The sequence below is a fragment of the Pleurotus ostreatus genome, assembly GCF_014466165.1.
Source record: "Pleurotus ostreatus strain PC9 chromosome Unknown scaffold_7, whole genome shotgun sequence".
Lineage (NCBI taxonomy): Eukaryota > Fungi > Basidiomycota > Agaricomycetes > Agaricales > Pleurotaceae > Pleurotus > Pleurotus ostreatus.
This window is the reverse complement of record NW_023503162.1, coordinates 2,996,710-3,020,832: the sequence shown is the minus strand read 5'-3', so window position 1 is coordinate 3,020,832 and position 24,123 is coordinate 2,996,710. Positions and strand designations below refer to the sequence as shown.

Below are 24,123 nucleotides of genomic sequence, written 5' to 3'. Positions count from 1 at the left end.
TCTAATCCTCTATATTCTAGCCATACTTTGGCGGGCCGCAAATAATTATATCTACTCTGGGATACTTGAGGATATTTTAGCATACTGACTCTCATTTGTGTATTAGTTATACACCCGCGAGAATTATATTCAAATATGAAAGTACGGATTTCCTGATGCGGCAGCATGCGAGAGCCACGCTGGGGAGCTTCCGCGTCTGACTCTGGTGAATGCAGCATTCGGATGGCGCGCTCAGCAAAAGCAAAAATGTTGAAGTATTCTGACATTACTCGCTGGTTTATACAGATTTTAAAACCTATGTAGGACTCCGAGTTCGAATGCACGTACCATTTCTTTGTTTGTGAACACTCTCTTGGTGCATAATCAACTTGTACCCGACCTTTGTATCAGGTACTTTTCTTACACTCGTACCCTTCACGGTACAAGTGCACCCGGGCCATGGGGTCCTCTTTGCGAGCGGCGATTATCGTCGCCTTCTGTTTGTCGCAGATCGTGTCTGCAGCGCCAGTCGCTGATGCTGTACGTCTCCACACACGTCAGTTCATCCTGCATGCTCACTTGGTGTTCATCCAAGGCCCTCAACGAGCTAAACTCGCGCGCCGACGCTTCATGCTCCATCGCAGATCGCTTGTTAATTGTACTCCTTCTCATCTGTCCGCTTGCTACGTCCTCCTGACCACTTCATCTTGTCCTGCCAGATCACGGTGACCACATCACCGGTACGCTTCTCCCAAGTACGGACGCAACCGAGGCCCAACGTGGCTCCCTCGAGCAGCGAATCCAGTAGGCAAAGCTGGCTGCCACCGCCGCGCTTGCAGCTCATGCCATCGCTGCCAATAGTGTGGCAGAGGCTGCTGAAGCGACCAAGTACGGTGTCTACCAAGCCCGCATTGGGCTTCTTCAGCGAGTTCGCACCGTCGCGATACAAAACATGGTCGTTGCTAAACAGGCTCAGCTGCAAGATAGACGCACCCGATTGCGAGCGGCCAGGCTCCAAGAAGCGCAGGCCGGCCGGAGGGTCACCGAGGCACAAACCTTGGTGAACCAACGGGACGGAGGGCACGCCCATCCTCATACTTAGTAGCCTTTACCTTCCCCAGCCCCCTGCGCATGTCAACAAGCAGGTTCCTATATTACCGTTCAACATGCGCTCCGCCAACCCGGGTGCTCTGAAAATGTGGCACACAATGCACGAAGCAGCTGGCGCGCACCACTATCACGCTCAGTCAGCACGGAAGCTTGTGCAGGCCGTTAACGATCTCAATAACCTTCTGGCTCAGCCCCAGATCGACAAGAATCGCCTCCACGAGCTGACTGTGAGGCTCAGAGAGGCCAGGATCGAGGAGCAGACGGCGGACCGCTTTCATTCAGACAAGATGCTGTCGCGGCGTTGGAGATGCAACAGAATGGCCGCCTCAGCGTTGGGGAGCAAGATCACGGTCCCCCACCTCCAGAGCCCTGCCCGGCGCCGCCCTCTACGCCTCCTGTCCAGCATCAGCATCAGCCTCCTGTGTACAGGCCCCCTTTTCTACAGCCCCATGTGAACAGACCGAGCCATTCAAACGATCACGGCCCCTGGAGCAGCGTATCCAACAAGCTATACAGCCGCGGCGCTCGATGCTCACGCTATTGCGGCCAAAAAGGTCGCAGACGCTGCTGAATCGACCAAATGGGTGTATACGGAGCCCACGGGGGCGAAGATCCATAATTCACAAATCCAACTTGCATTCTATGTTATCAGAGGTACGGTAGACAGATTACAGCAGGTACAGAGTAACTACTCGCGGACATGTCCGTAGGCACCGATCCCGGTCAGAACTAGCTTGATGCATTCATTTCTATCGCCAGGTGCTTGAAGATTGGGGTGATAACCTCGAACGTAAGCCCGCAAGTGATGAGGCCCTAACTCGTCGATAGCCTGCGGTGAATGCAGAGGGGGGAGATTGTGCTGGGTATCGGGCAATGAGAAACCCATGCAAGATGAGACGTAAAGTTGGACATACAGGAGCAGTAGTCGGGTCCTCAAAATTGGGAAACGGGACAATCTCAAACGTGGCCGTGTCTGTAGGCCGAGAGTTACCATTCCATGTCTAAAAACACAGATTCAATAAGTGCACGGTCGAGAGAGAGAGTTGGAGCGGTGATGGCTTACAAGACCAATGAGACGGCCATTTCGCCTTATATCCCGTCGAGCACCGGCTAATTCTGTTTTTACGCGCGTGATATCATTTCGAACAGGTTGTAAAAGGGTTGGCATGGTGTCACGAAGGGCAGCCACCACTTCGTCACGAATATCCGGGCGACCTGAATCGAGACGTGAGGTAGGCTGGGCAAGGAAAAATGCCGCGTTGCTTACCGGTCCTGGTAGTGATGAGCTGAGTGGCATATGTCGCCACCTTGCAAATATCGTCGTCGCTGATGAGCCGACCATCGAGGTAGTGAACTATATAGACAAATTCATGGTTGAGTCCGGCACAGTGAAATAGAGGCTGATAGTGAATATTTGTCTCTCACTAGCGCGGCTGGAGGCTTGGTTAAGTAAGATGTAGGCTTTTGCTACGTTGGCCGGATTCGGGGGATCATCAGGAACTTTGAGAACCTGCAGGCGGTCCTGCGTCAATTCAGGCAGAGCGACGGGCATGATCAAGTATGTGCTGAAGACAACTTTGTCACGGTGGCTGACTACGGCGACTGCGGTTGGAATTTCGCTGACTCAGCACACAGCCACTGAGCCCAAGAACTCGAGTTCAAGTCAACTCGAGCTGTCAGATTATGACAGATGTAAAAATCGAGTCGACTTGAGCCTGTCAAACTCGAGTGATAAATCGAGTTCCACGTGCTGCCCGTGAGCGTGACTAATACGCCACGATCTTATCAGTCTAGGGCGCTTTACACACCTTGTATACTCCCTTCATCCACTTCATCGACGCCGCGCCTGGCGTGCACCAACGCCGTTCAACTTCTCGCTAGTGTACGGTGACCATTATGGGATCCATAGGATAGCCCGCTGTCATAATGGCCAAAGCGCCCTTGATTGTACCTTCAATAATTTGCAAAAATCTTTGTTTAAACCCTTTTCTCGACGCGAGCGATCACGCACACCACGGGCGCAGTGCAAGATATAAACGCGAACGGCGCGAATAACATGTAAACAGATTTCTCCCCCCAATGGACAATGATCCTCGCGAGCCCGACTTGCGCGCCATGCGCGACTCTTCCCCCGGCGCGCGCGATTTCGAGTCGCGACCTAGTACACCTCCGTCCATCGTCTCTCAGTCGCAATGGAACGCGCCGCACTCAACTTACTTTGCCTCGCCGTATCATTTAACGCAGCCCCTACAGCCTCAGTATACCCCCATGATCCAGATCAGTCAAGCATCACATCCAGCCCCGCAAACGTCGTCGTACTATCGCCCACACACTTTCGTAGATCCATCGCTATCTATTTCACAGTCACCTGTGTCGCCTTCGCCCCTTCATTCTTCTTCAGTCGGACTGAATCTGTCGTCATATCCGGCCACGCAAGCTTCGCAGGCCGGCACTCGTAAACGCGCGTCGGCGAACGCGGCTCCCCGAGGTAGACCCAAGAAACGCCGCCAGGATGCTGAAAACACTCCACCTGCTTCGCAAGCGCCACTAATGCCTCGCCCGCCGTCACGGCTTGCTGGGCTTGTATCCCGTCAGTTACCCCCAGTTTACCCAACACAAACTCTTCCGCCTCCTGTCCAACCTCCACCTCAGCCGCCGCCGCCGCCAATGCTCCAAAACCTTCCCGAAGCGCAACAACCGCCGCCGCGCATACCAGCGGCTACAGGATATGGTCCCATCCCTTCGGAAAGCACTTACGCCGAGCCTTCGGCCCATCCTGGATTCCAAAACCGTAGCCCATCAGATCGCGCATCCTGGGCTGCATCAGATGTTTGGTACTTCATACGCCCCGTCCCTTCTGCTAAGAAGGCAGACTGCCCCGCACGACACGACACCGATAAACGCTACAAGGAGCAGCCGCCTGTTGGTGACGGCGCTCGGCTTGCTTGCCGGTCTTGTCCGTAAGTCTAGCCCTGATTCATCTTTTCTTTAATCACTTGGCTAATTGATTAACAGCTCATCGGACCAATGGACCACTTGGGCCAATGGCGCCGGCGCCAATTCAAACATCCGCAAGCACCTGGAATCCTACCACTTCAATGAATGGCGAGACGACGTTATCAGGCTCAAGTTGAAAAACTGGGAGACCATCAACGATGGTCATGCTTCGCGACTGCAAGATCATCATCACGAGCCGTTCTCGCTTCAAGGCTTCTTCGATCGACTTATTCGGTGGATCGCTGTAGACGATCAGGTATGTTACACTTACTCACTATGCTAAGCTATACCGGGTGCTAAAATTATTTGAGGCTATCAATGTGATAGAATCACCGGAGCTTCGCGACCTTCTTTGCTTTGTTGGGCAGGGTAATCTCACAGATAAGGATATCCCCGGGCGAACAGAGCTCAAGAAAAAAATCACCGAGGCCTTCCAGATATCTTATCGCAAGATGGCCAAGGAAATTCAGGTCAGTAAAAGTACCATTGAGTTGAATCCCGCTAACTCATATGGGTAGAACTCTGCCGGGCGTGTTTCTTTCACGTCCGATGTCTGGTCTCGTGTCACGCTCGAAGGTTATATGGCGATCACAGCACATTACATGATCGAAGCATCCGACGGATCACTGCGACTTCGGTCTACCTTGATAGCCTTTCGACGTCTGCAGGGTAGTCATGACGGCGAGAACCTTGCCAAGGTATTTATGCAAGTCCTCAAGGAGGTTGGTGCAACTGAGCGGGTTAGTGTTTACAAAATCCTTTCTATTCCACTCATCCGCTAACAAATTATGATTTGTGGATTGGGGCTATCACGCTGGATAATGCATCGAACAACAACACGATGATGGCTGCCCTTGAGCGCCTTCTCCGCGCAAAGGGCATCCCTTTTGATCGGGATGGCAACCGCATCAGGTATTCCATATTACTCTTCGTGATTCCTGGCTACTGAATCTGTGTGCTAGGTGTTTCCCGCACGTTATCAACATTTCGGTGAAGACAGGGCTCAAGCACATGAGTGTCAAATTGCCGGACAAGGATGCAGAGGCATCTGTGCTCGAAATTGGTCCCATCAGCTCGCGCCCGCTCGATTGTGATGATGAGTACCACGACACGCTGGAGGCTGACCCTGTTGACAAGGCCAGGAAGCTCGTCAGGAACTGCCGAAGCTCAGGTCAACGCCGCGAAACATTCAAGGAGACAATCATTGAAGGAAACATCGCCCAAGTGTGGGGTTCTGACCCCATGCCTGAGCTTGTGCTACTTCGCGATGTCGACACGCGTTGGTCATCGATTTACCTCATGATCAATCGGCTCTTACGTCTGTATCCCGTAAGTTCAATTTGCTTTGCATGAATGCGAAAAATATTAATTCTGATTCACAGGCGGTTACAAAATTTGTTCAAGAGAAAGTTCCCTCCCTCGACGAGTATTTGCTCGACGAGCTCGAGATGCGCGTGCTCAATGATATCTGCCAGTTCCTTGAGGCTTTTCATGAAGTCCAGCAGATTGTGTCTGCAGAGAAGACACCGACTCTTGCAATCGTGCTCCCGTTGTACGAGGATTTGATCGAGATGCTCAAGGACCTCAAAATCCACCTGCCAAACCTTGCACATGCAATTGCAGCCTCCGTTGACAAGCTTCGTGAGTACATGGACAAGGCGCGTGGCACTCGGCTATACACGCTAGCGATGGGTAAGCACATCTCAACTTCTTTTCCATTTCAGACAAGGATTTGATAATTGGAAGCCATCAATCCGGTGACTAAGATGGACTGGCTTCGCAAGCGCTCAACTACAGAAGCGGCCACTGCCGTCAAATGGGTTCAAGATGCTGTAAGTCAAACACAAGTTGTTATTGAGTAGCTTGCTCATATTTCAATAGATGATGGAGTTTCAGAAAGTTCGTCACAACCGGGGTTCCCCATCAATTGCCACTCCGAGCGGGACCCCAACACGACGGGACTATGCACCGTCGGCCGCTTCCAAGCAAGCATCGGGCTATGCACGAATCAAGGCTCTCAAAAGGTCGTATTCCCAGAATAACGCTGCCACCGAGCCATCTCCTTCCAGCCACGCACCCTCACAGTCGGCGGCAGCACTCACGCCGGAGCAGATTGAAGCGCAAGACCGCGAAATTGTTGCTGATAAATATAATCGCTGGGTTGCTGCCGGTGTCATTACGAGTGATGCGGAGCTGCTGCGGTTCGATCTCGTTGACTCCTGGAGTGTAAATTACCATTTATGCTCTTTATGCAATCACAAAGCTAACAGTACGACTTCTCTCGTAGCTACAAGAGAACCAGCGACAGTTCCCCCTTCTCTTTCGTGTTGCTCTCGACGTCATGCCGGTTCAAGCTTCAGCTGTGCCTTGTGAGCAGGTTTTTTCGTCCAGCAAGGAAACAGATGTGTTACGTCGGTCCAAGACATCTCCGTTGACGATGGAGGTACTCCAAGTCCTAAAGTACCTTTACCGCTCGGAACGCATTCCTTTCACCGCGCGATTTCTGGCCACGGAGGCCGATCTGGACGAGGAGGGGGTGGAGCCTGGTCAAATCAATAATCTCTTAACTGAGTCTGTCGAAGAGATTGCCTCTTTCTTTGATACACCCTCTGTATACCGCGAAGATTGATGGTTATGCATTGTCTCTTGAAATACCGTAGTGTCAAATGTGTTGTTATCTTATCTATGACATTGTCCTTACAGAATAGGAAGGAGCTCTCGACTCGAGTCAACTCGAGCCGTCAAAGTTGACAGCTCGAGTTCACTCGATTTTCCAGGGACGTCAACTCGAGTTCAACTTGAACTTGACTTGCGGCAACACTACCGGCGGCGTTGATGAAGTTTAGCCAAACATTTAAGGGGAGGCTAAATGTTTGGTCAAACGTCGAAAAAAAAACATTTGAGGCGTGGCAATTTTTTTTGCCAAACTTGGAGTTTAGCGCGAGGTTAAATCCTTATTTTTGCTGCACGTTTCGCCGGTGTAAAATGTGTAGCAAATATAAACATTTGGACGAAGACAAAACCCAAGGCAAAACATCAAATTTACAGTAAGGCTAAATGTGTGGTAATTCTAGGGGTTTGGCTAAGCATTCGAACACGCTCTGAATTTGAAGTTTTACGCAGGGCTAAATGACAAGCAGAAACTTGAAGTTCAAGCTGCCGCTAAAGTCGTTACCCGCTTGGGTGCCCGCTTCGTCGCCCGATGATCGCCCGGGAGAGTGCCACAAGACGCTTGTGACAGCGTGACAAGGAAAAATGCAGGGCGTCGGGAGCGTCGGGAGCGTCGAGCGGTGCGTGAATCACTGCGGGCACCCAACTATCTTTCCGCCCGAAAAACTGCGTGGGAAAAAGGGTTTGTAGTTTCCGGCAGGTTTTCCGGCCGGGAATACTTAGAGTTTTCTGGCCAGCAAAATGGCAGAAATAATATGCATTTTTCAATAGTCTTGCTGAGAGAAAGATGCTGAGTTTTCCCTTGCATTCTGCAACTGTCGAAACCACCGGAAAATGATTTGTTTTCCCCGTGACAAAAACGTAACATTTTTTGGGTGGTTTTTCTGATAGAAAAATGCCAAGTCTTTCGAAAGGTTTTCTGCCGGAAATCCTCAAAGTTTTCTGACATTAAATCAAGCATTACCTACCAATTTCCCACCAGAATAACGGGGAAATGCGGAAACCCCTCCGAAAAACTTTGAGGAAATCCTACCGAAATACCGTTCGAAAAACTTGACATTTTTCCGTTAGGAAAACCCTACGGGAAATGTTATGTTTTTCTTACAGGGAAAACCATCATTTTTCGATAGTCTTAACACTTGCAAAATGTAAAGAAAAACTCAACATCTTCCACTCAGCAAAACTGCGGGAAAACTCATACTATTTCTACAATTTTACGAGCAGAAAAAAACTACGCATTCCTGACAGGAAAACCCGTCAGAAACTACAAACCCTCTTTCGCACGGGGTTTTTCGGGCAGAAAAATAGTTGGGTGCCCGCAGTGAATACCAAGAAAATGGGCTGCTTTCTATGTGATGTCAATACTGATAGGAATACTGTCCCGGATTGCATACCGTTTACGCCGAGCGAGAGTGGACGAAACGTCGAATCCCAGTTCGGCTTGGCCTTGCATCGCAAGTCTCAGCGAAAATGGACACGGAGAGAGGCGATATAGCGAACCTTGCTTTCGAGTTCTCCGTCGACATCGTCCCGAATCCATCGCCCAAAGCGCGTCGCCAGCTTGCGCGCGCGGTCAGGCTTGGCCTGACATCGCAAGTCTCAGCGAAAACGGTCACGGGGAGAGGCGACATAGCGCACCTCGCTTTCGAGCCCTCCGTCAATGAACCATGTTAAGATTGACGCATCCTCCGGAAATTGAGTTCCTTTGGCACGGACGATTGAATCTTGCTTCCATATCCCGGTGTAGGTTAGGATTGCAGTTGGAAGCAACTTGGTTGAGGGATCGTGGTGAACATGACTGTAAGCTGAATCCGGGGGTGATTCGCCAGTAAAAGAAAGGAGATTTTCGGAGTCAAGGATTGCGAGTATTTGCTCAGGGATGCTTGGCGGGGCGATGTCAATATGACGAGGACGCTTAGGTCCTGCTTCATCGATTGCGGCCAAGTGATTCCAAATGTCTAAGGAAGGGAGGGTGGAGGTATTATTCTTCTGTACTTTTCGTCTTTTAGCTGTGGTCGCAGAAGCCCAGGATATCGTTTTCTTCAGGGCGTCCCAGAGTAGCTCATATCCAATGACGATGGGGTGAAAGACCTTATCTTCGTGTCCTCTCCAAGGTTGCCAGACCTGGAGATGGTCGGAATAATAAATCTTACGGTCACGGGTGTCGACCCAGATGTCGCCAGGATTTCCTCGGGAAAGGGGAGGAGTTTGACCAAACAGGCGCACGTATACAACACGAAAAGTCTCGCCCAGTTGTGTCAAGTATCCCCAGTCCTTCCAGGCCTCAGGACCTGGGCGGCGTATCTTTGAGGCTGATGTGGCTTCGAGTATGACACTCGTCCCCTTTTGCCTTAGAATATCTGTTCCGTTTAGTGACGATGTATTCGTGCTGGGATTGCTGATGAAGACCTCGGCCGCGGAGGACTCAACTAAACCATTGCATGAGCTTAAGGCAGCAATGGCGGATATTACAGTGCGTTGCATAATAAACTGGACTGATCGCCCGTGAAAATGTGTTTGTTCTTGCTTGATTGTGACAGGATCATCACGCTCCCCCGGCGCTTACCTGATATCGTGCCTTTCGATGTCGCCGCCATGAATGGGCTCAACAGCGACGGCTGTGAACGCACACAAGTCCTTAGCCATCCGCTCTGTGTGCTGATCCGAACCAGGGCACGATGGCGTCCTCTCTGGCGCGCGAATGGGTTACTGACGATGCCATAATCTCGATCAAGTTGGAGGACGGAATAAACCGTGCTTCTGGAGCACCCAGCAAGCTGCGCTATTTCTTCCATCTCTTTCTTCTGCTCATACCGCCAAACGAGAATGTGTTCACGCAGATCTTTCGATAAGTGAGGTGCCATAACGAGTACGAGCTGATACGGTGATATCACTGCTAATATCCCGGCGCTTGATGCGTGACATGTCACGAGCAAACTCAAACAAACAGTTTTCAGATCCGGCGTTGTCCAGTTTATTATGCAACACACTGTATATAAACGAACCTTTCATAAAAACGGCAGGTGTGGCTGTCATTCTGTGGCAAGCGGCGTAAAGGGCGTAAAGTTCAAATTGCGGCAGCTGGCGGTTGCTGTCCCACGCCCACATTTGCCAAACACCAGCCAAACAAACACCTGGTGTGCAGGCACTTTGTCATACGCGACATATCTCCTTCATTTATTCTACGCCTTTACATCCACACCCAGCCTGGTCTCCTTGCCGCCACTGGCGAGGAGCATTCTCCCCATCCGAATGGCACAATCCCATCAAACCTTTGCGCTACTATCGCCCATGTCATCGCGCACGCAGGGCTTGTTCAGACGGTTCGGGCAGCCTTGGCAGTATCACGAGCAGTGCTTCCGATTTCGAGGACAGAAGATTGAAATCAAGCTTGACCTGAGCGAACTCGTGCTTGAAGATCGTCATGGCCGGGAGCGGGTGCGTTCACAAACAGGACCAATCTCGTCGTGAACTAAGACCACGTAAGGTTAGTTGACGTCTGTCTTTTCGTTTCGACGCTCACAAGTACCTGGGTAGCTAACTCCTGCCCACCCGGCGTTAACGCGCTTTGCAGAACAAAATCTCGCCATATACCGAACACAGCGAAGTGTCCTTCCGCCTCCCACTGCCCATCAGCGCGAGCGCCGTCATCGCAACCATAACAATCGGTTTCTCCTCGCATCTGAGGAAAGATCACAGCAAATTTGGAACCCTTATTCACCACTCTGAACCTCAGATAAGGTCAGATGCGTTCCGATGAACCATCAGGCCTGGCACGGAGCTTATGCAAAGAGAATAAGCACCACCGCCACTCCCGCTTCCCCCTTGTCAGTACTTTATCATGGATGCAGCGAGACGAATACGGCTACAACACGAGTAAACGACGGTTCAGTCTCAGGACAAGGCACGCACTGGCAACTAGACGACCACAGCGTCGACGCAGAACAATATAATGTAGCGACATGTTATAAGGTAACGATGTTGTGATTTGGTAAAGAAGGCACGCAAGTTGAATGGATTAGATCAAAAAAGCGCAGAAGGATGCATCGAAATTGGAGAGGGTCGGAGAGGGTGAATTAAGCTGTAGCGCCCATCGGTTGGCCTAATTCATGAGACCGTAGTCTGGCCAAATTTTATTGTTTCACTGTTTCCGACTCGTCAGCTTAGCAATAACTCAATGCATAGGAGAGACCCACTGGTTCCGGAGTGGTCAGAACTAGAACCACCAGCCTTTCCGGCCCGTCCCCGTGTCCCATGCGTTCTCGTTTTCTTACGGGAAGACGTCCCCTCCGAGGCGACCTCCGAGGCGAGGCGCTTTACGTGGCCAGCGCTAGAGGATGTATCGTTTGCTGCGGAGGTTGGCTTCTTGGTGTGTTTGTGCATTGCCGCGGACAGAAAATGACAGGCTTTCCAATGATCATCGCATAATTGCAAGATAGGGTACATTGCTTCAAGGAGAGCAATCGCACCATACCACGCTGGTGTATGCTTAATATCCTGCAGTTTGTTCGTGAGCGGAACACCGCTGGCTAGGACTTCCATAATCCGCCGAGCATGATGCGTGATGGCACTGGCCGTATTGGAAGAGATTGGTGCTCCGTCCGTATTCCTGATGCTGCTATTCGCAATCTTATACCTCTTCGACGAGGTCGCCTCAGACCCCGACCCCCCGGTCTTTCCTTCTGCTTCGCGAGCGGATAGAGCGAGTTTTTCAGTCCATAGGACTACTTCCTCGCGAATGTTAGAGAATCGGGCTCGACTAGGCTCATACTTGGCATATTTCCAGTTTTGAAGGTCATCTTTCGTGAGGTAGTCGAGAATGCTGAAGCACTGGGCGGGTAGATTGGAATAAACTTGCTCACTAGTCTAGACTTCAGCATTGACTCCGGGCTGATAGAATACGGCGACTAACCTTCCTACCGGATGTTGCAGTGGTTGGGGCAGGGCCGAACCTTGCATCATGTTGGGAGGAAACGGCAAGTTGATAGGAGGCTGCATGTTGAAAGGAAGCTGCAAGGAAGAGCCACTGGGATCCAAGGGTGACACGCTAACATTGGACGAAGGTGGCACGTCAACTGCGGAAGAAGACGGTACGCCAATGTCGGACGGAGGTGGCATTGCCGCAAGAGGTGACCGCCTAAAAGTCGAAGGTGGCACGCGTACGTCAACTCCGGAAGAAGACGGTACGTCAACGTCGGACGGAGGTGGCATTGCCGCAAGAGGTGACCGCCTCGACTGAGAGTCGGAAGATTGCAACCTGGACACTGAATCGCTCGGCGCAAGTTGACGGGGCCCGCTGAAGTTCAAGCGTCAATAGCATGCTCGGCGACGATTAATAGACGATAAGACGCACACTTGGGAGCCGAAATTCTTCTCCTCTTCCAAACTCGCTATGATTCTCATAAGCTTATCGATTGTTTCTTTGCTTTCCCTTCTGGTTTGCATGAGGTCCTCAGCGAACTCGAAGAACTTCGTGTTAAACTTCGCGTTGCTTTCGGAGAGTGCTGCTTGCGAGTTTGCGAGTGCTGCTTGCGAGTCTGCGAGTTGGTTGGTGAGGTCCTGAGTGTGGTCTTGATAGCCCACGACAGCCGAAGCCAATTCTTGGAGGTTTTCAAGAATCTCGGGGTTATCCTGAACCTTCGGCCATTCCATCACGAGCTGAAGGGTTCTGAGGCCTCGTTGAACTACTTCGGTGGTGACTGTGGTCCTGGGCGGTGAGCGAGGCAGTTTCACGGAAGGAGAGCGAGAGCCTGAGGTATAGGCATAAGAGTGAATGGTTTCGTGAAATGTTTCGGACATTCTGGAAGGGCTGGACATGGTGACAGCAACTGGTTGAGCGAGGTTGAACTGTGGTAGCGGATTTCGTCAAATTGCGCTCCGAATCATCTGTTCCCTATTACCGTAATAAGATAAAATGGGCACACGATCATGTGGCAACTTGAAGTCCCTGACGCGAAACACGCGCTGACAGGCGCTGCCTCGAGTCTGAGTCGGAGCGATTCAACTTCCTTTCAACCACAACCACGTCCACCTTGTTCCTCCTGACCCATCCATTCTTCCAAACGCGTTGACTCTTGCTTTTCGTCTTTCGCTCGCATAACAATTAACGTCGCTGGTTTTGTTTCCGTACTCGCTTGGACTCTTAACGCTTTTCATCTGCTACGGTCGATTGCTTTTGTACCATGTCAACTTCTGTAAGTACACATTTCAAAGCAAGCATATCATACTAGAATGCATTCTTGCAGATCACCCATCTCGCAGAGTGTTTTGGTATGGTTGATCAGCCGCTGACATATAGGTCGGCCATGGTGAGCATGCCCTTTCAACTTCAAATATGTTTGCTTACATTTCTTCTCAAGAATCATGCCCGGCGTATGGCGGACGCTTTATTTCTGTTGGATACGAAGGCCAAAATTGCTGCCATGCCGGCTCAGGCCTGGAATGAGTACCGGACTGCGTTAAGCACCTAGTGTGCCTCTTCAATAACGCCGCGAAAGCTTTGTGCTGCGTTCCCTCAACTCGATCTTCCAAACCGCCAAGACAAAATCAAAGTCTATGTTCAATATTATTTCACCCAGAGAAAATCGAAGGCCCTTCACGGGCACTTTCAACAGCACCACCACGATGTCCATGTCCTCGAGGGGAAGGCGCCAAAGCCGGCCAGCCATCATTCTCTGCTACGAAGTCGTCGTCAGCTCTGCAGCCTTCGTCAAGCCGTGCTTCTGAGGTAGACTTTCTATTCTATGCCGCTAACGGGCCTCTCAACAACATATGCAGCAGGCTTCCCGACCGTGTCCGTTCATATGCCAGCGGCTCCACCTCGACGACCTCGCGCCACGACCCTGAGGTAAGCCGTCTTTTCCTCTCCTCATAAACCCACTTAACCAATCTATCGCTTGCTCCCCGACAGTACACGTCCCGTCCGTTGATACCTCCCATTCGCTGTTGCGCCGATAACGCGGGACCAGCCTCCACCGCACACCGCACCCCCACAGAAGGCTCAGACTGCCTCGTTGGTCCGCTCGCCTGTTGTCAACTCGGCAACTCGGCAGCCACTCCCGAGCCGTGAACTCGACGTAAGTCACTTTACCGCCTTCTCTGTATTGAATACTTGTAAACAAAAATCGCCATCCAACACAGTGCTGGTCCTTCCAGCTCACGCTCTGATGGCAAAACCGCCAACGCCCGGAATGCCAGCCCGGCCGCGTTTGATGCCAACCTCAAGGAGCAGGCCCTCGTCCAGCTTGTTGTTCAGCGCGCCCCAGCGAGCGGCGACACCGTCGGTGTGGTCTGGCGTCAGCTGGAGGAAATGATTGCGGAGCGTGTCAGACGTCTGACTTGAGTGCGCTCCGCACCTTTCGCCATCGATTTCCCGACACCTAGCCTTCAGTGATATGAACTTTGCTTGCATAGGCGCAACTCTCCGTGCACGCCTTCATTGAACCTACCCATGCATTGTATTCGTACCGCTACAAAAGTCTACTTCCACACATAGCGCACGCATTCCTCATCTAGTTCACCATTGCACGATCTTTTCCCCCACGTACGCAAAGCATTGCTCTAGCAAACTATCAAGATTCAATACTCAGCTTGCAACCACCAACTTTGTAGCATTATTCTCGCCTTACGATACCCACCTAGCTCACCATGACACAATACTTTCCCGCATGTACTATACTAGCAATCACTTTGGACTCAGCGCTCAGCGCTCAACTTACAACTTGTGATTGCGTTGGATAGGAGGTGTAGCGCAGCTCCAAACAAAGTAAAATCTAATACTTGATAGTTACCTATGTACGGTGGTTGGATACAAGCAGATAAGGAGGGCTGAATGCCGACTGAACGTCGCTTCGGCAAGAGCCGTGTACGGTTCCGTGAAATCTTCCGTTCTCCACTTCTCAACCGTCGCTCATTGCTTCATCGTGCCTTACTCCCTCGTCGTATATCACTCCTTCATAAATGCCTTGGGCATCGTCCTCCCGACCTGTGCATGCAGATCGCCTCCGCTGCGGGGCTGGACTTGAGCAGTCGCCAGTGTGGACTGACCCAGTGACCTTTCGGTTCCCCACTCCTCCGGCTAACTATACCTATGCTGGTCGGCTCGTAGTGACAGAGTACGCTCATGCCGAGATTTGGTCACCTAATTCCACTTTTCTCGACTTCTACCCCGGCCGTGCCCCGCCCAAGTCGGAACACAACACTCCATCGCCTCGATACGATGGGACGCTAGGCCGCTTCGATCCGACAATCTTCCCTCAGGCGTATGACCCGGATATGCCTTGGCTTGCTTTTGCGCCATACGAATTGGGAAGCATAAACGATGGATGGCCGGAGTTCTTTTCCCTCCTCTCCGATCAATACTGGAACGCGGGGATCACGAAGTCACTGACCACCGCGTTGCGCTCACGCAATCATGACATAGACAAACGCATGGATCGTGCGCGCCGTGACGACCTTGCGCTTCCCAAAGACCAGCGAATCATTTCCTCCCCCGACCCCCGAATGAAGCGTTCGGGTACTCTTTGGGAGCTCCGGCCCATCTTTCCAACAGAAGGGCATGTTTCAGCCTTAGAAGGCATTGTTGATTATCAGGAGTGCGTAGACGCGCTGCGTCGGGTGCAGGATGGTCTTCGATTCAAGTATGCATGGTGCAAATATGCCGAACTTCGCCTGCGCTTGCCCACTGAGACCACCTTTTCTCTCCGCAACCGAAACATTCAGCTCTGCCCCTCACCTCGTTTTTTTGTTGGCGTCTGGCTCACCGCAGTCAGCGAGTTCGACGCTATGCTCTTCCTAACCACCGGATTAGCGCCCTGTTTTGTCCTCCACATGTACAGCGAACAAGATCAATATTCTTCACCCTCCTCCTCTCTGCCACTTCGTACTTTCATTTCCGCCTCCGAACGCGAAGAATACTTCACTCGCTCCTTTTGCAACCCTTATGAGAGGGAGGCCCTTCATCACGGCCTCCGCCTCCTAGAACTCACCGACCTTCCGGATTCTGAGGTGCTCCCGGAAAGTCACCGCGGGGCTCGTAGCACCTTCATCGACCCATTAACGCATCCCAATGCTCAGGGTTATCGTCTTGTTCCCGCCAATCGCCGGTCGTCAACAAGCCATTTTGCCATCATACGTACCGAGGAATCCACGTTTTCAGCTCCCGCGCCTTCACGTCCCACGTCCTATGAAGATGTCTTCGAGTACAAAGGGCGTCGCCTTTCCATGTCTCGCCGTTTGCGCTCGCTTCCTGCGCCAACCTTGAGCCAAGTTCAGCTGACCAATCCAGACGGATCTTCATTCATTTGGATTCAACCCCCGCCGGTTGCGGCTCTGAAGCCCGGCCCCTGGACAAAATGGATTGTGGAGGAGGACGACGATGAATTTGATCCTCGCAAATGGATAGTGCGTCAGGTAGGCAAGAAGAGTAAATTGACAGAGGATTACCCCTTCGTAAACTACGATCGTGAAAACCTCAGGGAAATTTATTTTCCGCACGACTTCGTATTTACGGCGGACGAAGGCCCTAACAATGAGGGATACGGACGGGCTGCTCCTAGACTGCGGTACTTTCGTCCTGAGGACAAGCACCCGCTTCTCCGACAGGTACCCCCGTCCCACTGGATGTACCCAGATCGCAAACCTTCCTCGCCGAAGGCTGGTGCTGTCGTGGATCCCCCAACTACGCGACAACCTGAGCCTTCTTCGCCATGGGTTGGCGAGGATGACGATGACGACGACGGGTTTGGCTATGGTCCTGCTACTGTATATCGAGACCCCCAGGGCCAGCTGAGGTCCGTCCAGGATGACGCCCTGGCAGCCTATCATGCCGCCTTGGCCCCTAGTACCCCGCTGCCTGGCAGTAATCTACCGAGCATCCCCGAGCCGGGACCGCCGATGACGTTTGCAAAAACTCCGAGCCTCGAGCATTCTACTGACTGAAAACTCCCTCCCACGTGATCCTTCACCCTCGGCGTCCACTTTGGCAACAATGGGGACGACCAATGTTACTACCATGCCGATCAAGGAAGTTGTAACCAAGCATTCAACAGATTCGCAGAGTGATCCCAAGCTAGGAACCCCAGCGGGTTCGTCTGAGCCTCTCCGCTTGGACATCTCCTTGCAGGCTCTGGGCAATCTTACGTCTGTCGCACCAGTTACGCTCGCTAGTCTACCTCCTAGTACAACCTCAGCCGGGGATGTTGACCCCGCTTCGTCCACGACTTCTCCCAGCAATTTTGAATTGGTCCCACCAACGCCGGGGCCTGTTGGGCCTCCAGATTCCTCGCCTTCCGGCTCAGCTCTCTCTCCAACATCAGCAACTCTGACGCCCGCCCATTCAATTGGTATACCGGCAAAGGAAATCAGAAATACTCTGAGTATGTGCAACCGTCTTGTGTCCCCCTCCTTCCTTACTCATGAAACTTAAGCTGCGTCAGACGCCCCTCCCAGCTTGCTGCAGGTAGACGCCAAGACGATTTGGAAACCCTCATCTGCCACGATGGATGCTGATGCATCGTTGGTATTGGAGCCATCAATTATTATCGCGCCTCCATCGCCCATTGCTCCTCAGTATATGGAGAGGGATACTAGATTTCCTTTGTTGAATGAGGAAGACGAGGAGTCCATCGCCAGCCTGGGACTCTCGGACAACGAGGATGCCTGTATGGATTCCCTTATGAGTAGCATGCCTACTCAAGGTGAACATTCGGCTTCACTAGCTCGGTCCATCAACGAGGAATATTCTATGGGACCTCTGTCGACCAGCATGTCAACTTCAGGAGGAGATGCCGCTTCACTAGTTCGGCCGCTCCCGTCCTCCAAGTCGGACTCGCGTACAGATTCGTTGCAGAACTTACGTGGCAACCAAACTGGATGTCCTCTTTCTGGTTCTCCTCCTCGTCCTTGCTCTCCTCGGTCTAGCTCCCCACTGTTATCCCGAGCGTCGAGATTTTCAGTTGGGATGAGCTCCCGACGAGCCTCCTCCGGATCACCTACGGAGTCTTCGCCCAGCTGTTCACGTCAAGATGACCACCGACCCAGCCATCGTAGCTTGACGTCTGTCCGTCGATTCAGCTCGCGTTCCCCCAATCGTCGCTCACCGTTGTCCTCTCCTCGGCGGACTAGCCATGACCAAACCCCATACGTCGACGCAACATCTGCAAGGTCGTCGTTATCAGCCTCAAGCAGTGGGATCGCCACTGAGGAACGTGACCGGCTTCTTCCAGCGACGTTACCGTCCTCTCGCCCATCACTGGATGCCCAGCTATATTCACCCGCACCCGAACGGGGAGGTAGGGACGCGAGTCTCAACATGGCTCCTCTGGCAGCATCAGCGCTCCCGACCCCAGGGTCCGCAACGAATGCGTCGGGGATAAGAAGAACTAAGAGCCAGCGCGTTCGCCCTCCCAAACGTGTACGTCTGCTGGCCAAGTCTCTGGCTGAGGCGACTGGTGGTACAGCTATTGGTGGTACGCTCTCTTCTCTTTTGTGTACCTGCGTCCGAGCAATGAACTGACACTTCTACTTTCCTCTCTAGCTGCTGGTACCGTTGTAGCCCCTGCGGAACTTCCTTTGGAAGGTCGCCCGTCGGATCCGACCACAGCATCCTCCACCGGCCAGCCCGTCAGGGCTAAATCTTTACTGGATCGAATGGGATCGAGCAAGGAGGATGTCCCGATGGATGTGGATGCTAGCCATGAGGATATGGAGCACCGTATGGATGAATCAGCATAGGTTTTGTCTCTTGCTACTGCTCACACACGGACGCAACTCGCACTGTTTTTTTGTTTAGTCGTTACACTACGCATCGCTAACTTACAGTATTGGCAGAAAATAATCAATGACTCTGATAGTATCTGTTAGTAGCAGATATAGGTATCGTAGCTCGCTGCATCCATAAATAAGTTGATAAAGTACTGACAAGGGGGAAGCGGGTGCTTATTCTCTTTGCATAAGCTCCGTGCCAGGCCCGATGGTTCATGGGTACGCATCTGACCTTATCTGCGGTTCAGAGTGGTGAGTAAGGGTTCCAAATTTGCTGTGATCTTTCCTCAGATGCGAGGAGAAACCAAGCTGTGAGGCCCTACGACACTAGCCCCTGTCAAGCTTAAAGCTCCGATGGGGTTGTTCACACCTGCATTTTCCTACCCTTGTCGGCGCGCACCTTCTCAAGTCCACCCCACCTACTGCTCCAGGCATATGCTACCTGCTCTTAGTGATTCGAAACGATTTGAAGACCAACACGCAGATAGATGTAGTGCGGGTAGTCCACTTGTAAGTTTGCCACTTTCTGCGAAAATCGTGCTATGAGTGATGTCTTGTACATGGCCATTTTCAGGATATGACCGTCGTTCATGATCAACATGGATCAAACGCAGTGCTGCTCTTCTTGATGTAGCGGGCACGGTTCACCGACCGCGTGTCACGACTCCCACTTCTCCACCGACTCCGTCGGTACCATCCATCCATGTCAGCACGCAGAGCAGTTGTTCGTCCGGTTTGCCTGCCTCTTGCTCGATCCACGGACGATCGTCGCATTCGGCCACTCTCGGGCTCTGCACGGTTCACCGCAGACTCCCTGCGGCATCGACTCTACAGACAAACGTCGCGATCATTCACACTTGAGCACCTAACCTACTGGAAACCTGTACGGCCCACCGAAGGTTTTCAGTAGGGTTCCCTGCCGACGCTTGCAATGCAAACCTGGACGGTTGACCGCTGGGTTTCTCCACCGACGATTGTCGCAATCATCACATTCCACTCCTGCAGCTCTGCACAGTTAACCGCGGGATCTCTGTGGTGTCGGCTCCACCATTACATTCTACGCGAGCGGCCACCTGCACGGTTTCACCGAAGGTTTCTTGCAGTGATCACTTTCGCGATGATATTCGCAATCACCACGACTCTGCATAGTAATTGCGAGTTCTCCTCGGCGTTTATTCTGCAGACGGTCGTCGCGGTCCTCACTCTGTACCTTGCCTGCTGAAACCTGCACGGTTCACCGAAGGTTCTCAGCAGCGCTTCCTGCCGACGATCTTTGTAATGCCGCCCTCAAGTCCTCCACGGTTCACAGTCCCGCCCACTCTACAACGGATCACCACAATTATGACTTCCCATTTTTACCCCACGAATTGCTGCAAAATCCACGCAGTATTCGGCTCCAGGCCACCGACATCTTCACCTTCTACCTTACCTGCTGGAAACCTGTACGGTTCACCGAAGGTTGTCACCAGCGTTCCTCGTCAACGATCTTCCAATCATCGCATTCGTACCTTACCTGCTGGAAACCTGTACGGTTCACCGAAGGTTCTCAGCAGCGTTTCCTGCCGACGATCTTTGTAATGCCGCCCTTAAGTCCTCTCTGTCACTTTCTTGTCCTGAGGCCGCATTCCAAGGCGCATATGATGTCCAACCTCGAAGATGAAGACCTCGCACCCGACGCTACGCTCCTAGCCGTAATCGGCGTCCTCGACGCTGCGAGGGACGAGACCAGTGTTGTTGCGCGGATACACGGGGGTGGGCTGTGGGTTGATGATGGGACACACAAGAACGAGGCTGCGAAGGATGCGTCGCCTGATGCAGCATCAGCTGCTCTGTCGGGCGTGGCGCCAGAGGACACCAAGTCGACTGTGGCATCGACTTTGTGAAACATTTGAGCTAACTGTACATCGTCTGATTTCTCGTAGTCCGGATCTGAAGATGGTATATTGCAATGCTGGCTTGACAACGTTGACCAAGTCGGTCACATCAAGCTCGTTTCCTCGAGGCGAAGATCACGTCGCTTGAACTCGATTACGGACATGCCTTAGCCGTAACAGAGCTTCATACATGCGCTCGCGAATATCGTGCAATCCTTGGTTGGTTAGATCGTTGGTGGACTGGATGGTAAGATAGACCCTGCTGATGCGTGTATCCGTAAGCGTTCTTGCAAGTTTCTGTCATGTTCATCTTCGGATCGTCTGCGTGTAGAGATTGACGGTAATATCATCGGCTACGAGAGGCACCCTTGTTCAAGCAAGACCTTCCCATGCTCTCTTTCGGCCAGTATGAAGTCGATTTCCTATGTCCTGCAGCTGCTTACCTGTACCGACGTTCACCCCGTATAGAATCTTCAACGTCAGGCCCAAGTTTGAGATCATATGATTGTCGAGGCCGATCCGACATAAAGTACGATTTCGATTGTTAGATGAGCGACTGCGACTGTCGTTCCCTCCAAACAAAGGGCGCTCAAATGACCCCGGATTTTATTTTTTCTCGATTTGTTGAGATTTTGTAGAGTTGTCGGCAAATCTTTTTGTCACGTGCATGAAGACTTGGTCGTATTTCCCTCGCTGCCGCGGCACCATTGGGGCGTAAAAAGTCACTGACATTTATCATCCTAAGCTACTTACTCGACAACAAGGAGCGCTAGCACATCAATATAGAAAGTTGCAAAGAGGCACAGAATGCGACGCCAGCCAGCGTAATACGAGCTTGGATGACGAACTTTAGCGGCCAACGGAGTACGAGCATAGGTCTAGACACCGTTTGTCAAGATCTCCGAAGTGATCTGATCGCGGACATGTCTCCGAAACGACGGTCTCCAGCCGTCTCCGTCAACTTTGAACTGAGCTAATATCGGGGTGGAGCGCCTTGCCTCTAGGTATAGTAGGAATCTAAATCTTGGATCGAGTGTCATCAGTCCCGTTCTTTTGAGCCGCCTTGCGTATAGCCTCGCTTTCAGCGTTTGCGTTCAGTTGTAGGTTAAGGATACGCCACCACAAGCCGTGTGAGTCCCTAAAAGCCGCTCTACCCCAGTCGAAGCGTATGCCAATTTTTTCATCGGCCGATTTCTTGGGCCAACACCTAGTCGAGCCTCCGACAGGAGTATCGACTCCTGTCTTAATCGCCTTGAAAAGTGTCTGACAATGGGGAGTGAGCGCACAGCAATCGATAAAGATGAGAGGCTGTTACCTTGGGTAAAGGGCTGTTGCGATCTCGGATGAATATGCCAGTACTCAAGCTTTGCTCGCCCTTCCGTAGTTCACTCGCCCATGTCTGACGCTTTGACATATTTGCTGATGTTTCAGTTTACTTCATGCATTTTTCTACCCTGGTCCGAAAATTCATCCTATTTATATTTGTCTTTGCTCAAGCTAAGTACCTCGCAATAGATTTCCAGTGCTTGTAAGATAATGGATTGCCGGTGATTATAATGATTGAGATGCGGGCGGAATGAGACGGACGGGTGGCGAGGCAGATGGAAAGACCTCGTGGTTTGGGCCAGCAGAAAGAAGGCTGTCATCCGCGTAATCGAAATCTCAGTCTCGAAGGAGACCAGGGTGGTACATGACGTCCAGGTATACAGCGAGCATCCCAACTCAGTTGCAGAGCGAGGTGCCATGGTAATCGGGATATGGTAAACAGAGATGGGGACTACAAATATGATGGCAAAACATGTACACCGGTCCAAATGAACAGTGATAGCAAAAGACGGACAGGGGAAGCAAGAAAAACGAATACGCCACGCCATCAATCCTCCCCCTTGGGCCACCCGCCGCCCGAGCTGTGATTCGTGTTCGCCTCAGCAGCCTGGACGGCTTCAAGCAGCTCACCCTCCGCATCAGCCTCCGTGTCCGCATCCATATCCGCACGGGCGTCGCCCTCAGCCACCCTCAGCCTCACGATCCGCGTCGCCAGTCTCGTTACTCTCTCCATCAACATTCATCCTCACAGCCGACGCGGGCACGTTCCCATGTAAATCCTCGACGATTATTAGCGACTTCTTCCTGGCAGCTACAAGCGCAGCCAACGTGCCAATGCTAGCGGCGTCAGCAGGCGTCGCAGGCCGGTTAGGCGTCGCGGCGGGACGTGCACGGCATGCGCTGCTCCACGAGTTGGCTCGGCTGTTGGCGTGCGATGACGCAGCCGCTAAGGGCGGCAGCAGCTCCCGCTGGCGCTGGTGCCTCGTCGTTTGAACTTGGTGGAAGTATCGCGATGGTCGGAGGTGACGGCGGGACAGGACCACCGCGGCGGAACGACGAGTGCGGGAGGGGGAGGGGCACAGCGACGACTCCTCGCTGGGCGCGTATGGCGAGTGCTGCGTGTTGGGTAGAGTATCTGTACGGTGGATGCCGCGCTCGGGTGGTGAATGGATGATGCGAGGTTGAGATTGCATCGGTGGCTGCTGCTGGGTGGCTGCGTGTTGGGCGATAGCGAAGTTGGCCGCCAGTCCAATGTACTGCGGCGCTTAACGCGCTTCATCTTTTGCGACAACTGCACCCAGAGATGAGTACAGGTCAACGGAAGTTTACGGGGCTTACTTACCAATCCATACTGTACCAGGCCTTTGAGACCCTGGACCCCATTTCTTGACGCATTTACCCTCCTTGTAACGACCTGGCGTACCGCATTGGCGGCAGATACGTTGGCCTTGAGCATTTGTCAGCGTAAAGATTGATGGTGGAGGCGCTGCGTCTGCACCGTTAGCGCCTGAATACTGAGTGTCAGCCACGACTCCTACAATTACAGGCAAAACAAAACAAAAAAAACTCACCGCTCGTAATATTGCCGAGGCTACCCGCAGTATCGATTGCGCCAAACTTTCTCTTCATGAGAGGCGCACCAGTAACGACGGGTGCAAGCACATGCGTCTGGTAGGCGTGCACGCCACGAGGGATCATGATTACGATCATGATTGTGATTGGGATCGTAACCTCAAATACGATAAATTCCGCCGCTTGCCGGCGTGCAGAAGCTTGTCGCGGTAGCTGGGATGTGGTCGGCGACGAGTTTGAAGAAAACGCGGATGAGGAGAACGATAAGGGTGGAGTGGGGAGCACCGCGCGCACGTAGTAGCACACGCTACTGGCGAGGTTACTGTTTGTATCGGGGTCGGTGAATGAGTCTGAAAAGGAGTTCGGTTTCAGAGGCGAGTAGTTCAGTGTCAGTTTGAGAGACTGAGTGTCACTCGCTAAGGCTTATAAGGCCGAGCGTTCGAGCTAGCCCAAGCCGCGCCGTGCTGTGTTGACTATAGTCTATGAAAAGTTGCGCGTTTTCGCGACGAATCGCGCTAATTAGCGGCCCTCGCAAATGGCCGCAACGGGTCCGTGAGGGTTGTGGGTTGCTGCCAGCGCATTGATGGACGTTAGGTCGTGCGGGGAAGTGTGGCACCTGTTGAAGTGGACAGGGAATGTAGTGAGATGAATGATAGGGCTTGAGATGCGTCGCGCAGCGGGGAGAGAGGTGGATGCGTGATACCGGGAGCCAAGCGTGATGAGCGAGAGGTCTGGGGGCATGGTCGTCGTGACTGGAATGGCGCATGGGGATACGCACATGGATCGGCGACGACGCCGACGACAAGGTCTGGCAACGTGCGTCATCGGGATG

The 24,123-nt window shown here is 52.4% G+C and overlaps 10 protein-coding genes across 10 annotated transcripts; 5 read left to right on the top strand and 5 right to left on the bottom strand.

Annotated features, from left to right (window-relative positions):
- Positions 1–438: 438 nt before the first annotated feature.
- Positions 439–1,544, top strand: PC9H_010274 (uncharacterized protein; the record flags this gene model as incomplete). The annotated part of the gene is made up of 5 exons (XM_036779768.1): positions 439–519; positions 575–653; positions 699–783; positions 841–1,039; positions 1,101–1,544. 5 exons carry the CDS (start codon positions 439–441, stop codon positions 1,542–1,544), a joined length of 888 nt encoding a protein of 295 aa, XP_036629157.1.
- Positions 1,545–1,777: 233 nt separating this feature from the next.
- Positions 1,778–2,641, bottom strand: PC9H_010273 (uncharacterized protein; the record flags this gene model as incomplete). The annotated part of the gene is made up of 5 exons (XM_036779767.1): positions 1,778–1,948; positions 2,004–2,090; positions 2,153–2,304; positions 2,357–2,443; positions 2,515–2,641. 5 exons carry the CDS (start codon positions 2,639–2,641, stop codon positions 1,778–1,780), a joined length of 624 nt encoding a protein of 207 aa, XP_036629156.1.
- Positions 2,642–8,217: 5,576 nt separating this feature from the next.
- PC9H_010272 (uncharacterized protein) lies at positions 8,218–9,240 on the bottom strand (the record flags this gene model as incomplete). The annotated part of the gene is made up of 2 exons (XM_036779766.1): positions 8,218–8,340; positions 8,395–9,240. The coding sequence occupies 2 exons, from the start codon at positions 9,238–9,240 to the stop codon at positions 8,218–8,220; spliced, it is 969 nt and encodes a 322-aa protein (XP_036629155.1).
- A 1,674-nt stretch (positions 9,241–10,914) lies between these two features.
- Positions 10,915–12,573, bottom strand: PC9H_010271 (uncharacterized protein; the record flags this gene model as incomplete). Its single annotated transcript, XM_036779765.1, has 3 exons — positions 10,915–11,617; positions 11,669–12,052; positions 12,110–12,573. 3 exons carry the CDS (start codon positions 12,571–12,573, stop codon positions 10,915–10,917), a joined length of 1,551 nt encoding a protein of 516 aa, XP_036629154.1.
- An 807-nt stretch (positions 12,574–13,380) lies between these two features.
- On the top strand, positions 13,381–14,098 carry PC9H_010270 (uncharacterized protein; the record flags this gene model as incomplete). The annotated part of the gene is made up of 4 exons (XM_036779764.1): positions 13,381–13,472; positions 13,534–13,603; positions 13,667–13,821; positions 13,897–14,098. The coding sequence occupies 4 exons, from the start codon at positions 13,381–13,383 to the stop codon at positions 14,096–14,098; spliced, it is 519 nt and encodes a 172-aa protein (XP_036629153.1).
- A 617-nt stretch (positions 14,099–14,715) lies between these two features.
- PC9H_010269 (uncharacterized protein) lies at positions 14,716–16,695 on the top strand (the record flags this gene model as incomplete). The annotated part of the gene is made up of 1 exon (XM_036779763.1): positions 14,716–16,695. The coding sequence occupies one exon, from the start codon at positions 14,716–14,718 to the stop codon at positions 16,693–16,695; it is 1,980 nt and encodes a 659-aa protein (XP_036629152.1).
- Positions 16,696–16,744: 49 nt separating this feature from the next.
- On the top strand, positions 16,745–18,489 carry PC9H_010268 (uncharacterized protein; the record flags this gene model as incomplete). Its single annotated transcript, XM_036779762.1, has 3 exons — positions 16,745–17,132; positions 17,193–18,224; positions 18,293–18,489. 3 exons carry the CDS (start codon positions 16,745–16,747, stop codon positions 18,487–18,489), a joined length of 1,617 nt encoding a protein of 538 aa, XP_036629151.1.
- A 1,607-nt stretch (positions 18,490–20,096) lies between these two features.
- PC9H_010267 (uncharacterized protein) lies at positions 20,097–20,564 on the top strand (the record flags this gene model as incomplete). The annotated part of the gene is made up of 2 exons (XM_036779761.1): positions 20,097–20,384; positions 20,442–20,564. The coding sequence occupies 2 exons, from the start codon at positions 20,097–20,099 to the stop codon at positions 20,562–20,564; spliced, it is 411 nt and encodes a 136-aa protein (XP_036629150.1).
- An 846-nt stretch (positions 20,565–21,410) lies between these two features.
- On the bottom strand, positions 21,411–21,807 carry PC9H_010266 (uncharacterized protein; the record flags this gene model as incomplete). Its single annotated transcript, XM_036779760.1, has 2 exons — positions 21,411–21,656; positions 21,709–21,807. 2 exons carry the CDS (start codon positions 21,805–21,807, stop codon positions 21,411–21,413), a joined length of 345 nt encoding a protein of 114 aa, XP_036629149.1.
- A 592-nt stretch (positions 21,808–22,399) lies between these two features.
- PC9H_010265 (uncharacterized protein) lies at positions 22,400–23,429 on the bottom strand (the record flags this gene model as incomplete). The annotated part of the gene is made up of 3 exons (XM_036779759.1): positions 22,400–22,983; positions 23,062–23,226; positions 23,291–23,429. 3 exons carry the CDS (start codon positions 23,427–23,429, stop codon positions 22,400–22,402), a joined length of 888 nt encoding a protein of 295 aa, XP_036629148.1.
- Positions 23,430–24,123: the final 694 nt, after the last annotated feature.